This window comes from Crinia signifera, chromosome 8 (genome assembly GCF_055691185.1).
Source record: "Crinia signifera chromosome 8, ASM5569118v1, whole genome shotgun sequence".
Lineage (NCBI taxonomy): Eukaryota > Metazoa > Chordata > Amphibia > Anura > Myobatrachidae > Crinia > Crinia signifera.
This window is the reverse complement of record NC_139224.1, coordinates 167,868,975-167,886,538: the sequence shown is the minus strand read 5'-3', so window position 1 is coordinate 167,886,538 and position 17,564 is coordinate 167,868,975. Positions and strand designations below refer to the sequence as shown.

Sequence of the window (17,564 nt, the reverse complement as noted above, 5' to 3'; positions counted from 1 at the left end):
CTGGTACGTTTTGTGATGCAGGCCATGCACCATTTTAGTTGCCCTTCTTTGTACAGACTCTAATGTATTTATATCCTTCTGGAGATATGGCCTCAAGAACTGAACACAATACTCTAGGTGAGGTCGTACCAATGACCTATACAGTGGTATTATTACTTCTTTCTTTCTACTGCTGATACCTCTCCCTATGCAACCAAGCATCTGACTTGCCTTCTTCATTGCTTTGTTACATTGCCTACCTGCTTTTAAGTCCCCTGAAATAGTGACACCTAGATCCAGTGGCGTAACGAAAATTTTTGCTCCCCCCCGCCGGGACAATTTCGCGCGCCCCCCCCCCCCCCCAGACAATTTTGCCGCTGCCCCCTGCAGGGGTCCGTTCGGCGCGGAGGTACCTGTATTCATTTCAGGGAGAGCCTGGAGGTCCCTGCACCTGCGGCGCTGAGTAGGATGTTGCCGGCCGGGGTCCCTGCAGTGAAGTGGAAATGGGTCCGTGCGGCGCGGAGGTACCTGTATTCATTTCAGGGAGAGCCTGGAGGTCCCTGCACCTGCGGCGCTGAGTAGGATGTTGCCGGCCGGGGTCCCTGCAGTGAAGTGGAAATGGGTCCGTGCGGCGCGGAGGTACCTGTATTCATTTCAGGGAGAGCCTGGAGGTCCCTGCACCTGCGGCGCTGAGTAGGATGTTGCCGGCCGGGGTCCCTGCAGTGAAGTGGAAATAACGCGCTATCTCCGCCGGAGATAACGCGTTATTTCCACTTCACTGCAGGGACCCCGGCCGGCAACATCCTACTCAGCGCCGCAGGCGCAGGGACCTCCAGGCTCTCCCTGCCTGAATACAGGTACCTCCGCGCCGCACGGACCCCCCTGCCAGCTCCCCGCTGCACCCACAAGCAGTGGGGAGCTGGCTGAGAAAAAATAGCGCCCGCAGACACCCGGCGCCTCCCCGCCACCGCGGGGGCTGCGTCCTTATAGTTACGCCAGTGCCTAGATCCCTCTCTTCCTCAGTAGTTTCCATTACAGTGCCATTTATACTATATTGAGTCTTTGGATTTATGAGACCCAAGTGCATGATTTTGCATTTTTTGGCATTAAACTGTAGTTGCCATTCTCTTGACCATTTCTCTAATTTACCTAGATCCTCAATCATTTGTTTTACCCCTCCTGGTGTGTCTACCCTGTTGCATACCTTTGTGTCATCTGCAAAAAGGCACATTTTACCCTCAATTCCATTTCAATTACCAATTCAATTCCATTTGCAATATCACCAATAAAGATATTAAAAAGCACCGGTCCAAGTACAGATCCCTGGGGTACTCCACTTGTAACCTTTCCCTCCTTTGACTGTACTCCGTTTACTACAACTCTCTGTTTTCTGTCCTGCAACCACGCTCTTATCCATTCAACATCCGAGATGAAATGGTATGCTCTTCCACAACCTCTAACCTTCTTTCTTTCCCACCTGAACCCTCTGGCACTTTCTCTTCATTTGAGCCCACAAATGAAAAGGAAGTATCCGCACTCTTCTTATCCTCTTACTCTACTACCTCTCCTCTCGATCCTATACCTGCGCAAGTCATTAAAAATCTATCTCCTGTGATTATTCCAACCTTAACTAAAATCTGCAATCTCTCTCTTACTACTGGTACTTTTCCTTCTCTGCTCAAACATGCAGTGATAACTCCTATTCTAAAAAAAACAGAATTCTGACCCTAACTCTCTCTCTAACTATCGTCCTATATCTCAGCTCCCATGCCTCTCCAAGCTACTGGAGAGACTTGTCTACTCTCGCCTCACAAACTTTCTTAACTCTAACTCCCTATTAGACCCACTTCAGTCAGGTTTTCGCTCTCAACACTCCACTGAGACAGCACTGACTAAAGTGGTGAATGATCTGGTAACGGCTAAGTCTAAAGGCCATTACTCACTACTTATTCTTCTTGATCTTTCTGCTGCATTTGACACCGTCGATCACTCTCTTCTCTTACAAACACTACACTCCCTAGGACTTAAAGATACAGCCCTTTTCTGGTTCACATCTTACCTATCTGATCGCTCTTTCAGTGTTCGCTTCTCTAACTCTACTTCCTCTTCATTACCTCTGTCAGTCGGAGTTCCGCAAGGCACAGTCTTAGGTCCTCTGCTTTTCTCAATCTATACCTCCTCTCTTGGCAAACTAATCAGCTCTTTCGGATTTCAGTATCACTTGTATGCTGATGATACTCAAATCTATCTATCAACCCCAGAGTTGTCACCAGTGGTTTTGGGTCGAGTTTCTGATTGTCTCTCTGCCATCTCGTCTTGGATGTCTTGTCGCCAACTCAAACTCAATATTTCCAAAACGGAATTACTTATATTCCCGCCAACTAAGAACAGTTACCATCCTGACATCTCCATCGCTGTTGACAACTCGATAATCTTCCCTACGCAACAAGCTCGTTGCTTAGGGGTCATCCTCGACTCTGAACTGTCCTTTCTTCCCCACATTCAATCTGTCTCCAAATCATGTTACATGCATCTAAAAAACATATCCAAAATACGACCCTATCTCACACAAGACACTACCAAATCTCTTATCCATGCACTCATTATATCCCGCATTGATTATTGCAATAGTCTCCTAACTGGTCTTCCCAAGAACAGACTCTCACCACTGCAATCAATTTTAAATGCTGCTGCTAGGCTGATCTTCCTTGCAAGACGCTCAGCGTCTGCTGATCCGCTCTGCCAGTCGCTACATTGGTTGCCTGTATATTACCGTATTCAATATAAAACACTTCTACTTGCTTATAAAGCTATTAACCATACTGCACCAGCATATATCTCTGCACTTATCACAAAATATCTCCCATCTCGACCACTACACTCTACACAAGATCTGCGTCTCTCTTCTGCACGGATCACTAGCTCCCATTCATTATTACAGGACTTTTATCGGGCTGCTCCCATCCTATGGAATGCCCTTCCACGCACATTAAGACTCTCCACCAGTCTCCAAACTTTCAAGCGTTCCCTGAAAACTCACCTCTTCAGGCAAGCCTATCATATTTAAGTTCTACATGCATAACCCTCCGAGGCACTTATGTATTATATAGCTTCCCTTCTGGACTTGTAACTGCTATGCTATTACTGGTGCCTGTCCTTATGTTTCCCCCCCTATATCCCTATAGATTGTAAGCTTGCAGCAGGGCCCTCCTACCTCCAAGTCTGTCTGTTGTTACCCAGTTTGTCTTATCACTGTCTACTATTGTAAAGCGCAACGGAATCTGCTGCGCTATATAAGAAACTGTAAATAAATAATAAATAAATTCAACTATCGTAGAATCCAATCCCAAGCTTTCAAGTTTATTTAACAGTCTGCGATGTGGGACAGTGTCAAAAGCCTTACTAAAGTCTAGATAAGCTACATCTACAGCCCCACCTTGATCTATTACTTTAGTCACATGGCTCGTTATCGCTGATCAGCAAATTTGCAGATGGAGGGATTATGAAATGACTGCACATACGTACAGATAGTAACACGCATGTGCGAGCCCGAATAGTAACAGAAAATGTGTATGGATCATAAGCTCAGAGAGTCGTTGACTGGCAGGAAGGGTTATGGATGAACATGGGAGCTTGGTTTGTTTCTATGGAAACAACACCAAGATTAGCCCCCTCCTGCCAATCAAAGTGGATGGTCCTGACAGATCCCTGTCTTCTCCTTTATAATGGGTTCCGTTCATTATGTGTCTTGGCCAAGACCCTCATTGGCCAAGATCCTCTGGTGTCTGGCCACACCCCTTACGCATGGGCCACTACCACTGCATTCCCTAGCTCGGACTCCGTAACAGTGTTAGTGCTGGCAGCACACGGCCCTATTATAGTATCCAGGACTATAACTAATGACATGATGACTATGATGACAGTAGATCAGTGTTTGTGGTGTTAACAGTTCAGACGGGTGTAAACCGTTGTAACCAAATGACACTATGACACCTTCACCACAATCTGGTGTCATAGTGATAACGCGACTTTCATGCTCCGACAGCTAACAAGGGACACAAGTGACAGGGATCTATTTACACGACAAGACCCCAACAAGCCAAATCCCCCATGGAATTTGTAGTTCCACAGTGGCTGGAGAGCGTCAGGTGTCGTTCTGCTTTCTACCAACCACAGAGACTGACAGGTGTAATATGAACCAGGTGCAGCAGCGATCCTGATGGCAGTTACTGTAACCACCTTATAATAAGCGATGGTAGTAGTGGCTAAGCAATGGTGCTGCAGACCCTGCGGTGGCTTGGGGGTGTCAGCGGGACGCGCTGGAAACACGTGAGCTGCCGCTGCTGCAGGAGGGAGAGACAGGCAGGTAGAAAGCAGCCCGTGGCGCATCACTGATACAATTTGGGGGTGTTTAGGGGATGGGGCCTAATGCAAAAAGTGCCCGTCCCCTCAAGAGACCCGTGGCTGTGCTCTCTATTGCTTTTATACACTCTCTTGCTTCCTGACACTGTCTCTATCTCCCGGACACTGTCTCTCTCTTACTCCATGACATTTTCAATCTCTCCCTGGTACTCTCTCTCTCTCTCTCTCTCTCTATAGCATTTCTCTCTCTCTCTCCCTGACACTTTCTCCCTGACACTTTTTTCTCTCTTTCTAACACACTATCTCTTCCTGACTCTCTCTCTCTCCCTAATGATGTCTCTCTCTCTCTCCATCTCTCTCTCTTTCTGATACATTTCTCTCTCTTCCTCTCCCTGGCATTGTCTCTCTGTCTCTGACACTGTCTCTCCCTTAGGCACTCACTCTTGCTTCATTTATTCTCTCTCCCTGGCTCTGTCTTTCCATTAAACTGCCCCTTGCTGTCTCTATGATGTTGCCTCTCTCTCCCTAATGCTCCCTCTTTCCTCCCTCCCTGAACCCCCCTAGATTCACTCTCTCTACATCTTTCTCACTCCTCTCTCTGACCCCCCCCCCCCCCCCCATCCTCTTTAATTAGTATTACCAAACTCTTTCTCTCTTGCACCCCTGCGGGGCACTGTAGTGTCAATGGGCAGGGGGGGGGGGGGGGGGCTTTCAATATTTTGCTATGGGGCAAAATGCGATTTTGTCCATGAAGTTCTAGTTATCCCCCTGGCAATGGGCATGGAACCCCCTGGCAATGGGCATGGAACCCCCTGGCAATGGGCATGTAACCACTGGCAATGAGCATGTAAACCCCTGGCAATGAGAAAAAAAAATCCCTGGCAATAAAAAAACATTATATTTAATTTTGGAGAGTGGGTCACCAGTGACTTTTTTTGACTGGGGGAGCAAAATTTCTAGCTACACCACTGAATGTTAGCGCTCGTTTATGATGCTAAAAGGGGCTATGGCCTCCATTTAGTATTTAGCAAATAGCAGTAATCTCACCACTGATTATGACTGTACCATTAACACACTGGATGGTATTCAATGCCGGAGTGAGGGGGTTTACTACGGCGAGGAAAAGCCATTGCCTTCAATCCCCCTTGCCGAATTCCATGAGAGGATGGCGAGGATCCCCTTAAACGGTGAGGTTCGCTGCTGCATTTTGTGAGGAGCCCCTAAGGAGCCACACTCGCCATTTCCACCTCGCCGATAGGAACCAGCAAGTTAAGGGGAGGGAGTTGAATACTCTGACGGCGAGCTACCGTCACTGCTCGCCATCATATTTCGCCAACAGGGGCATTGAATACCCCTCCATGTGTAGACATCATCAGCAATAGGGACCAGGCAGCGAGGTCTTTAACACTTTAGTCCCTGCCTAGGCACCGGCGGCTGCTGCACATGTTCACCACAGGGTAATCCAAGGGAGCTACAATGCGCTGAATCACGTTATTGTAGCCCCGCCCTTCTCTGCTGAACAGCGACGGTTCTCTCAGTACTGTATAGCAGAGACTGAGCCATGATGAGGTGACCATGCCCCCTGTGTTTGCAAGTACACCAGAAGTGCAGTCTATTCTCCCGGAGGCTGCCCACTGCCACCTGGGTAGCTGATGGTGCAATTTGCAGAATTGCTTCATTGTGCAGCATGGGTGGGGCCACAACTGCACAATCACGCTGTCACACCACTGCCCCACCCACATTTATGACACCGCGCCCCCAGCCTTGCTGACATGGTTCCCCCATACTGTAGGCCCGATTCAGTGGTGGTAGACGTATGCTGGATAAATGCTGGCGCTGCTGCTGCGGTTGAGCGATTATTTGCTGCAGTGCATGGTCATATTTTCAAGGAATCCAAGGGAAAATATATATGTAATATATAATCGGGCGCAAGTGGTTAATTAAATAATTAATATAAGAAACAATATATTAAATGGCAGCTCCCAATGGATTCCCAGCAGGGGATCCAATGAAACAAAATCTAGGGGATATAATTATTCTAATCAAATAATTATAGAGAGCGCACTGAATTAAGCACAAATATTTATTAAAAAACAATAGATGAAAAGCTCATATAAACGATCACAATTATTTAATAAAATATAACAATAAAATCAATATGATATAAAATAGTTATAGACCACTGGGCAATCACTGATGCCCCACACAATGCTATATGAATATTGTCCAGTTGCTCTTACCCACTAAGGATGATGTTATGTCCAATAGCGGGGAACTTGTAATTGAGTTTGATGAGATATGAGAAGACAAAGTCCATCCAGTAAGTTTATGGAAATATTTGATGTTTGAATGGGGGGAAAAAAAACGGAGGGGGATTTGTAGAGATGAAAAGGTGACTTGCAGAGCAGCCTCGCTGTTGGAAATAGATGTATCTGTGCTACAACCGGCAGATGATGGTAATGAGCCGGGAGCACTCCATAGTGAACCAGCGGCGCGGCTAGGTGTATGTTGGAGAAGTTTGTCTCATCTACCACCGTGACGTTCTGGGGAAGAGAGCCAATGGTGGGAGTGACGGGGTACCTGCCGCACTTGGTCTCGGGGTCTGGAGCGAGTCACACCTCTCGGGGGAGCCTGTGGATGGTAAAGTCCGGGATCGCCGCAGGTCACCCTTCTGCTCACAGGTATCGGCCCCGAGGATAGGAAATAAATCTGGTGATTTGAAGCAAAGTGGTGGGTAAAGGTGAGTACCGGGAGGACCACCCGGCACTCACCTTTACCCACCACTTTGCTTCAAATCACCAGATTTATTTCCTATCCTCGGGGCCGATACCTGTGAGCAGAAGGGTGACCTGCGGCGATCCCGGACTTTACCATCCACAGGCTCCCCCGAGAGGTGTGACTCGCTCCAGACCCCGAGACCAAGTGCGGCAGGTACCCCGTCACTCCCACCGTTGGCTCTCTTCCCCAGAACGTCACGGTGGTAGATGAGACAAACTTCTCCAACATACACCTAGCCGCGCCGCTGGTTCACTATGGAGTGCTCCCGGCTCATTACCATCATCTGCCGGTTGTAGCACAGATACATCTATTTCCAACAGCGAGGCTGCTCTGCAAGTCACCTTTTCATCTCTACAAATCCCCCTCCGTTTTTTTTCCCCCCATTCAAACATCAAATATTTCCATAAACTTACTGGATGGACTTTGTCTTCTCATATCTCATCAAACTCAATTACAAGTTCCCCGCTATTGGACATAACATCATCCTTAGTGGGTAAGAGCAACTGGACAATATTCATATAGCATTGTGTGGGGCATCAGTGATTGCCCAGTGGTCTATAACTATTTTATATCATATTGATTTTATTGTTATATTTTATTAAATAATTGTGATCGTTTATATGAGCTTTTCATCTATTGTTTTTCAAGGAATCCCCTACGGTGCGTGCCGTAAGGGTGTGGCTTCATGCAAAGGGTGTGACTTCATGTCCCGATCCCCATTTTCACCACTCCGGGGTCTGGAAGATGTTTTGCTGCCCATGGAGACAGCTGTAGTTGCAGTGCCTACAATGTGACAGGAGACTGGTGCTGCACATAATGTAACTATTTGCATATTACCGCACCGGGGGCTACGCCAACGGGTGCAAAAGCGGTGACCGCATCGTCCACCTGTGAGTCCCTCTATACGGGAAATCATTAAGCATGATGTGAAACTGAATCATCCAAAATCCTAGTAGGCTGGCACAGATATTAATCATCTAATTGCTAGAACAGTCCGGTAGACCCCCACCCACCACAAAGCCGCACCCACCCCGCTGTAACTTAGGAAAACAGCTTCACTGATAGAACATTTTTCTTTTTAATTTCAGTAACTGATTATGTGACAGTCTCGGGAGATAACAGAGTTTCATTATAACAGGCACTGATGTCACAGTGTGACCTCTATGCTTCCTGTCAGCCCCAATATCACGTCCCCGTATCAGATTAGATTACTAGAACTTCATCAGCTGTTCTGATTGACCTCAATAATGTGCAGGTGAGGCGATGAGGCTGTCACTTACCAAACATGTAAATCACTATTATACAGATAAGGCTAAAACGCAGTAATGTGACTGTGGGGGAGATGTACCAAGCCTTGGAAAATCATGAAGATCATGTGTATGGGAAATCTTTGTCCTCAGTTACGATCATTGCTGTTATATATTATAATAAAACCACCTATGTCATTCTCTGCCTGTCAGACATTTGTAACGGTTTACAGAAATCTCTTTGCTACTGGCACTAGATGCAAATGAGAGGGAGGAGCCCATTTGTGCAATGAGGTTATAGAATGGAAAGCCGGTGTCAGGGAGCAATGAAAATAAAACCCTGTGATCAATCTTCATCTCCTGCTCATCCGATGTCATTCTGTGAATGGGTCGAAACGGAAGAATATGTAGCCAATCAGATATCTTGAGTGCTCACAGTAGCACAGATTGTTTAAGGAGATTCGTGTTCTGATACTTTTGGATGCGTAGGGGGGTATTCAATTAAGTTCGGTTACAACTAGCCAAAAATACGGACTTTAGTATTCAATTGCGGTCATTTTTGGACGTTTTTAGTCAATAATGACTAAAAACAGTTTAAAATGGCCGCAACTTTGCCGAAAACAGGTGGATGAGTAAGTAATTCACCAATTCATGTGTTTTTTGACCGTGCAGGATCTTTTGACAAAGTTGAAAAATCGACATTTTGATTGAATAGTTCAATTGTAAATTGGTCGTAAAGAAAATACGAGAAGTGCAGTTTATTTTAGTCTGAAAAACTGCACTTAATTGAATGCCCCCTATAGGGGTATATATACCGATTTTTGGTCGATTTAAAATGAATCTTAATCGATTTTGGGCTTCCGGGGCTAGAACACACATTTACTATCATTTAAATGAATATAAAAATGAATCTGACAGTAAATTTGTGTTTTTGCCCTGGAAGCCCAACATCGATCAAAATTGCCTAAAAATCGGTCAACATCGGTCAAAAATGACTGTTGATAAATATACCCCGTAGAGATGGACCATCTGCGCCACTGGTGCATATTCTTATCGACAGAGTTTATCAATTCCCTCAAAAAAATCATGTCAGTGTTTTTATGTGTTGACCATTGCCATGTCGATGTTTTGCTTGCGTCAACATTTTGTCTATGTTGACAAAAAAACATGTTTATTAGGAAACATAGAGGACGACTTACTTTCTTACACGTACACTGTAGTTTGTGGGTATCCGTGTCCCCCGTCCTGGGTCCCACTCACAAGTCATCTGAGTGGAACATTCATCCAGTGAACACTTGATATTTCTGGGTGGATCAGGAGGATCTAGGATGGGAAGTTGTACTGAGCCATAAGTGCTGTTATTGGCATAAGGTAGAGCGTGTAAGATACGCATGCTCAGTACTTACATCCGACTCGCAACCAGACCACGTCAACAACATGCTTCCGTGTACCACAATCCATGAAACACTTAACGTGGTGGTTTTCGGTCACATTCAGGAGCTGCAGCGTGGACAACGTCCGATTCCCCTGGTCTGGCCGTCTCATGGTCCTATTCAACCAAAACACAAATTCCCCTCCCCCTTCGCAGGGGTCATGCGTAGCGTTGCAGATGATAGAAACATCGGAACCCACGGAGACGTCTGGGGCCGGCCTAAATAATATGTGGCCTGATTTATTTACAAGACCTGCAGGAGGAGATTACACAGAGTGCGTAAATGAGGGGTATTCAACATGCGGCCCTCCAGGGGTTGTGCAACTACACATCCCAGCATGCCCTGCCACAGTTTGGGTCCCTGAAAATGAAAGTTTAGTCACTCTTAAGGCTGGTGTGCAATTTGAATACTAGTCAGCAGGGGTAAGATGGAGGGGGTGTGGCCACTGGGTGGGGGTAGGGCCTTTGGGAGGGGCCCTGCCCCCACCCAGTGGCCACTGGGATTGCATATTGCAGCACAATCCTGAGGGGTAAGATCCCGCCCAGATCGCACTGAATATGTGATTTATAATAAAAAGGCCCCTAGATCTATGAGTAAAAACATTTGAAGCCCATTATGCAGGTTTGGTTGGTATATATGGATTATTCTAAGTGACATTCCCAGTCAATAAAGTACTGATTCAAATATTTTTATACCTCTAGAAGCTTCGATGGTGAATATATAAATTATCCAAATTATTCTCCACTCTGAGAATTTGGTTCCCATATCAGATTGTCACAAATTAGGGAACGGGCTCATTTGTTTCAGTCCTGTAAAACAAAATATAATACATTAATTGCAATACAGCTTTGTAGCAAAATCTAATCTGCTATATACAGAGGTTGTCCCATACATGCTTAATCTTCAAAACTAGAATCAAAAAGATTATAGTAGGTTGTGGCGCACCATTGAGGGGGGGGGGGGTGTTACCCCTCTATCCACATATGGGCGTGTCTATGCTTAAATACTTGTTGTTGCAAGATATTTCTATATAACATTGGTAACAATATATTTTGGGAAGTTTTACAAGTATTGATACTAACACTGCTGCCTGCAGTATGGGGGTTTCTTGTTTGCAGCTGTATATTCGCGCTGCTATTTCCTTTCGTGTCACTCAGAGCAGTGCCCATTATTTTATTATTTATTTATTAACAGTTTCCTATATAGCGCTCACATGATTAATGTAATGTCTATGCAATAAATTCCAAATGCAATATGACCTTGTGTGAACTCATCCCTAAGCATATAAGTTAGTTTTCAGTGTATTAACCCCTTCAGTGGTAATCCCGAGAATTTTCCGGGCTGTGCCTCAGTGCCCAGGTTGGCAAGCCCAGAAAATTCTCGGGCTTGCCACAGTTTAGTGCCGGGCGGCGCTGCTGAGTTAATCGCTGAAATCAGCAGCTTCAGTGCTGCCCGGCTCCCTCTCCTCTGCCCGCCTCCTCCTCCCCGCCGGCTTTTCTATTTAAGTCTCTGGCGCCGGCTACTGACATGCCGGGTGCAGGGCCGGGCAGCGTCTGACATAGTGTTCAGCGGCGCTGCCCGGCCCTGGGGGACACAGTGGTTGGTTTTTCTTAGGTATCTCTCCCCCTAAAAAACTCTTCTCCAGTGGGGAGCGCTACCTTGTAAAAAAAAGCACCACTGAAGGGGTTAAATGTTATTTTATTTTTAGCACTGGACCGCTCTGCAGCCGGTGACCATTGAATAGGTGCTGCGTACATGCACACGTCATCTATCTCTGCTCACTTGCTCAGGGAGAGCCGATCGTGGATGGAAATAGGAGTGTTGATACAAGGCCACGCCCACTCCACTGATGACACCCTAACCTCCCGTGGCCCCTATCCCCTTTTATGGACAATTGCACATCCAACATGGCAGGTCCCAATTTTAAAAAGTAGGGAGTCATGTCATTTGGCTAATAGTGACATGCCATTTTTCAATCCAAAAATGGGTTGAATTATGTGAGGCCTATATTTTTGGCTGTTGTGTTCCTGGGAAATGGTTTTGTAAACTTGCAGATGGTAGATACAAGTGTTTCTATCTATAGTTGTAAAACAATTTTAAAAAAAATTCTGTACCCCAAAATATTCTTCAGGTTTTAATTTGGTGCAAAGTAATACAATTGTTTACAGTCATTTTTCCACTGTTACTGTAGAAGATTTACAGAAACTATTATCCTTCTACGCTGTTATCCAATCGTATCTGCCACATTGCTGGGGTTCAGGCTGCTTTCCCCAATACTCACTGCTCCTTGCATGGTGTACATAGCCCCCAAAAAGTGTGCATTACGTTTTACACCCTGTAAAATCTCAACATAATGGGGATTATTTAGGTTTACTCCTTCCGACAAATTCCTTCTTAGATTGACAAAACCATGTGCACTGCAGGGGGGCAGATGTAAAATGTGCAGAGAGAGTTAGATTTGGGTGAGTTATTTTGTTTCTGTGCAGGCAAAATACTGGCTGCTTTATTTTTACACAGCAATATAGATCTCACTTTGAAGTAAAACCCCACTCAAATCTAATTCTCTCTGCACAAGTAACATCTGCCCCACCTGCAGTGCACATGGTTTTGTCCATCTAAGAAGGATTTTGCCAGAAGGAGGGAACCGGTAAAACCCCCAATGTGACTAATACCCCTTTCAGACAGAAAAAAAGACCCGGGAATTTCACTGCTCTTGCCGTGTCGACCCGGGTTTTTCTTCTGTCTGAAAGGGTCAACACGGGTCTAAAGTTCCGGGACTTCGACCCAGGTATTTACCTGGGTTTTTCCCGGGTCTGTATTCCAAAAACCCGGGTCGCCGGCTGTCTGAAAGGAAACGACCCGGGTTTTTGGGATTATTACACATTGTTAGGCACTGATTGGCTCTCCTGGTGGGGTGCTGGCTGATTGGTTGTGAGGATAGGCTTCTCTGATTGGCTGGGAGGGCATGGCAATGGAGCTGGCCTCTGAGGTCATTAGGGAGCTGAAAAAAGGATAGCATGGCCCACTGGTAGAAGCAAGAGGTGAGAGCTGCTGGCAGTGAGAGGGGAGGAGGATATTGGCAAACAGATGACTGGGACAGTCAAAGATGCCACAGTGTACTCAAACATTGCAAATATACTGACAGCCATGTGAGGTAACATGTACCTTCCAGTATATAAAAACAATAAAACTTGTTTACAACATATCCTTGTGTCATGCCATGGTTAATGCAATGCAGTGACCACCCACTTTTGATGACCTCATCTCTGTGTGCCTTTAAAACTGTCCTATTCTTATGACACACAGAGTTTTGCAGGAAAAATCCAGCTTCTGTGTGAAAGGGGTCGACACGGGAAATACCCGGGTTTTTGCTCCTGTGTGAAAGGGGGTCAGCCCCTTGCTGCCTAGTTGTACCCGGGTTTTTGTATCCGGGAAATACCTGGGTTTTTTGGATTTTTCTGTCTGAAAGGGGTATTATTGGATCTGCCCTTTATTTATTTTTTTTTATATTATTTCAACATCCGCTGTACAGAAAGATGGGGCAGAAAGTTCACGATGAACTCCAGAGTTACTATGAACCTTATCTTTAAGATGTGTGAAGAAAAAAAGTTTCATACAGCGGCAGATGCCAGTTACATCTTCTGAGCAGATGGAACATGATCATTATCAGAAAGGGAAATGTTTTACGCTTTAACATTTGATCATAGGAAATGCAGAGGTTTTTTTTTTACATTTTTTAAATTATGAATGCGCCCAAAAAAACATTATTCTATACTGTATATGACTTTTCTGTCGTTTCGCTCATTGCCTTATGATTGCTTTAGCCTTGCGCTTAATCCCAGCTATACCTTCTCTATGCTAACCTGCAATTTAGCCCATTTCCAACTGGCGGTTATCACTCCGGCCAATCATTTCCCATCATCTGTTCCACATTTCTACCAGTAGGTCGTTAATGAATGACACCTCTGTGGTGATCTAAGTTACAAGAGATAATCGCTCAGGAACAGCTTTGGCAGTGTCTAAGTTGGCAGACAGTAGTTAGACCACTATTGGTCGAAACATTTATTCTGTCAACGTGGTCAAACGTTCAACACAAGCCAAAAGTCGGCATGGAAAAAGGTAAATATGAGTTTTTCATTATTTTTTTTATCAGACTTCTTCATATTTTATCATCTCAGTAGGCATAGAAGAAGAATCTATTAATGAGCCAAGACACCGTGCCCAAAGCATGGTGAGTGCAGCAGTACACTATTACGATGTTTATGTCGATCTTTGTCGACATAGACATACAAAAACCTCATGTCAACCTTTTTCCATATCAACCTTTTGCTTGTGTCGATCCAATGAATGTCTACCTTTTTCAGGTATCTGAAAAGTTTTGGAGGTTTGACTGCAAAAACTTGATGCATCCCACCCAATAGTCAATGAAAACTTTTTGCAGAGGGTGGACAGAGGGCAAGGGAAGAAGATGTGGTGGTGCAGAGGGTAGACAGAGGGCAAGGGAAGAAGATGTGGTGGTGCAGAGGGTGGACAGAGGGTGGAGGAAAAAGATGTGGTGGTGCAGAGGGTGGACAGAGGGCGAGGAAAGAAGATGTGATGGTGCAGATGGTGGACAGAGAGCGAGGGAAGAAGATGTGATGGTGCAGATGGTGGACAGAGGGCGAGGGGAGAAGATGTGGTGGTGCAGATGGTGGACAGAGGGCGAGGGAAGAAGATGTGGTGGTGCAGAGGGTGGATAGAGGGCAAGGGAAGAAGATGTGGTGGTGCAGAGGGTGGACAAAGGGCGGAGGAAAAAGATGTGGTGGTACAGAGGGTGGACAGAGGGCGAGGAAAGAAGATGTGATGGTGCAGATGGTGGACAGAGAGCGAGGGAAGAAGATGTGATGGTGCAGATGGTGGACAGAGGGCGAGGGGAGAAGATGTGGTGGTGCAGATGGTGGACAGAGGGCGAGGGGAGAAGATGTGATGGTGCAGAGGGTGGACAGGGGGCGAGGGGAGAAGATGTGGTGGTGCAGAGGGTGGACAGAGGGCGGGGGAAAAAGATGTGGTGGTGTAGAGGGTGGACAGAGGGCGGGGGAAAAAGATGTGGTGGTGCAGAGGGTGGACAGAGGGGAAGGGAAGAAGATGTGGTGGTGCAGAGGGTGGACAGAGGGCGGGGAAGAAGATGTGGTGGTGCAGAGGGTGGACAGAGGGCGAGGGGAGAAGATGTGATGGTGCAGAGGGTGGACAGAGGGCAAGGGAAGAAGATGTGGTGGTGCAGAGGGTGGACAGAGGGCAAGGGAAGAAGATGTGGTGGTGCAGAGGGTGGACAGAGGGCAAGGGAAGAAGATGTGGTGGTGCAGAGGGTGGACAGAGGGCGGGGGAAGAAGATGTGGTGCAGAGGGTGGACAGAGGGCAAGGGAAGAAGATGTGATGGTGCAGAGGGTGGACAGAGGGCGAGGGAAGAAGATGTGGTGGTGCAGAGGGTGGACAGAGGGCAAGGGAAGAAGATGTGGTGGTGCAGAGGGTGGACAGAGGGCGGGGGAAAAAGATGTGGTGGTGCAGAGGGTGGACAGAGGGCGGGGGAAGAAGATGTGATGGTGCAGAGGGTGGACAGTGGGCGAGGGAAGAAGATGTGGTGGTGCAGATGGTGGACAGAGGGTGAGGGAAGAAGAAGTGGTGGTGCAGAGGGTGGACAGAGGGCGGGGGGAAAAGATGTGGTGGTGCAGAGGGTGGACAGAGGGCGGGGGAAGAAGATGTGATGGTGCAGAGGGTGGACAGGGGGCGAGGGGAGAAGATGTGGTAGTGCAGATGAAAAACCTCATGTCAACCTTTTTCCATATCAACCTTTTGCTTGTGTCGATCCAATGAATGTCTACCTTTTTCAGGTATCTGAAAAGTTTTGGAGGTTTGACTGCAAAAACTTGATGCATCCCACCCAATAGTCAATGAAAACTTTTTGCAGAGGGTGGACAGAGGGCAAGGGAAGAAGATGTGGTGGTGCAGAGGGTAGACAGAGGGCAAGGGAAGAAGATGTGGTGGTGCAGAGGGTGGACAGAGGGTGGAGGAAAAAGATGTGGTGGTGCAGAGGGTGGACAGAGGGCGAGGAAAGAAGATGTGATGGTGCAGATGGTGGACAGAGAGCGAGGGAAGAAGATGTGATGGTGCAGATGGTGGACAGAGGGCGAGGGGAGAAGATGTGGTGGTGCAGATGGTGGACAGAGGGCGAGGGAAGAAGATGTGGTGGTGCAGAGGGTGGATAGAGGGCAAGGGAAGAAGATGTGGTGGTGCAGAGGGTGGACAAAGGGCGGAGGAAAAAGATGTGGTGGTACAGAGGGTGGACAGAGGGCGAGGAAAGAAGATGTGATGGTGCAGATGGTGGACAGAGAGCGAGGGAAGAAGATGTGATGGTGCAGATGGTGGACAGAGGGCGAGGGGAGAAGATGTGGTGGTGCAGATGGTGGACAGAGGGCGAGGGGAGAAGATGTGATGGTGCAGAGGGTGGACAGGGGGCGAGGGGAGAAGATGTGGTGGTGCAGAGGGTGGACAGAGGGCGGGGGAAAAAGATGTGGTGGTGTAGAGGGTGGACAGAGGGCGGGGGAAAAAGATGTGGTGGTGCAGAGGGTGGACAGAGGGGAAGGGAAGAAGATGTGGTGGTGCAGAGGGTGGACAGAGGGCGGGGAAGAAGATGTGGTGGTGCAGAGGGTGGACAGAGGGCGAGGGGAGAAGATGTGATGGTGCAGAGGGTGGACAGAGGGCAAGGGAAGAAGATGTGGTGGTGCAGAGGGTGGACAGAGGGCAAGGGAAGAAGATGTGGTGGTGCAGAGGGTGGACAGAGGGCAAGGGAAGAAGATGTGGTGGTGCAGAGGGTGGACAGAGGGCGGGGGAAGAAGATGTGGTGCAGAGGGTGGACAGAGGGCAAGGGAAGAAGATGTGATGGTGCAGAGGGTGGACAGAGGGCGAGGGAAGAAGATGTGGTGGTGCAGAGGGTGGACAGAGGGCAAGGGAAGAAGATGTGGTGGTGCAGAGGGTGGACAGAGGGCGGGGGAAAAAGATGTGGTGGTGCAGAGGGTGGACAGAGGGCGGGGGAAGAAGATGTGATGGTGCAGAGGGTGGACAGTGGGCGAGGGAAGAAGATGTGGTGGTGCAGATGGTGGACAGAGGGTGAGGGAAGAAGAAGTGGTGGTGCAGAGGGTGGACAGAGGGCGGGGGGAAAAGATGTGGTGGTGCAGAGGGTGGACAGAGGGCGGGGGAAGAAGATGTGATGGTGCAGAGGGTGGACAGGGGGCGAGGGGAGAAGATGTGGTAGTGCAGATGGTGGACAGAGGATGAGAGGAGAAGATGTGGTGGTGTAGAGGGTGGACAGAGGGCGAGGGGAGAAGATGTGATGGTGCAGATGGTGGACAGAGGGCGAGGGGAGAAGATGTAATGGAGCAGAGGGTGGACAGAGGGCAGGGGAAGAAGATGTGATGGTGCAGAGGGTGGACAGAGGGCGAGGGGAGAAGATGTGATGGTGCAGAGGGTGGACAGAGGGTGAGGGAGAAGATGTGGTGGTGCAGAGGGTGGACAGGGGGCGAGGGGAGAAGATGTGGTGGTGCAGAGGATGAGAGGAGAAGATGTGGTGGTGCAGATGGTGGACAGAGGATGAGAGGAGAAGATGTGGTGGTGCAGATGGTGGACAGGGGGCGAGGGGAGAAGATGTGGTGGTGCAGAGGATGAGAGGAGAAGATGTGGTGGTGCAGATGGTGGACAGGGGGCGAGGGGAGAAGATGTGGTGGTGCAGAGG

General features: G+C 47.7%; 1 protein-coding gene across 2 annotated transcripts in view; it reads right to left on the bottom strand.

The window, feature by feature from the left end:
- IL23R (interleukin 23 receptor) overlaps positions 1-10,610 on the bottom strand; it is a 38,244-nt gene extending 27,634 nt beyond the window's left edge. Inside the window, exons 1-3 of one of the 2 annotated variants that reach the window (XM_083157710.1) lie at positions 10,495-10,610; positions 9,773-10,051; positions 9,566-9,689 (exon numbers count right to left, since the gene is read on the bottom strand). In XM_083157710.1, the coding sequence (XP_083013836.1) occupies positions 9,566-9,689; positions 9,773-10,051; positions 10,495-10,564 (473 nt within the window). In that variant the 5' untranslated portion in view covers positions 10,565-10,610. Of the gene's footprint in view, positions 1-9,565; positions 9,690-9,772; positions 10,052-10,494 lie in introns of those variants that run through there. The other variant, XM_083157712.1, reaches the window with a different exon arrangement.
- Positions 10,611-17,564: the final 6,954 nt, after the last annotated feature.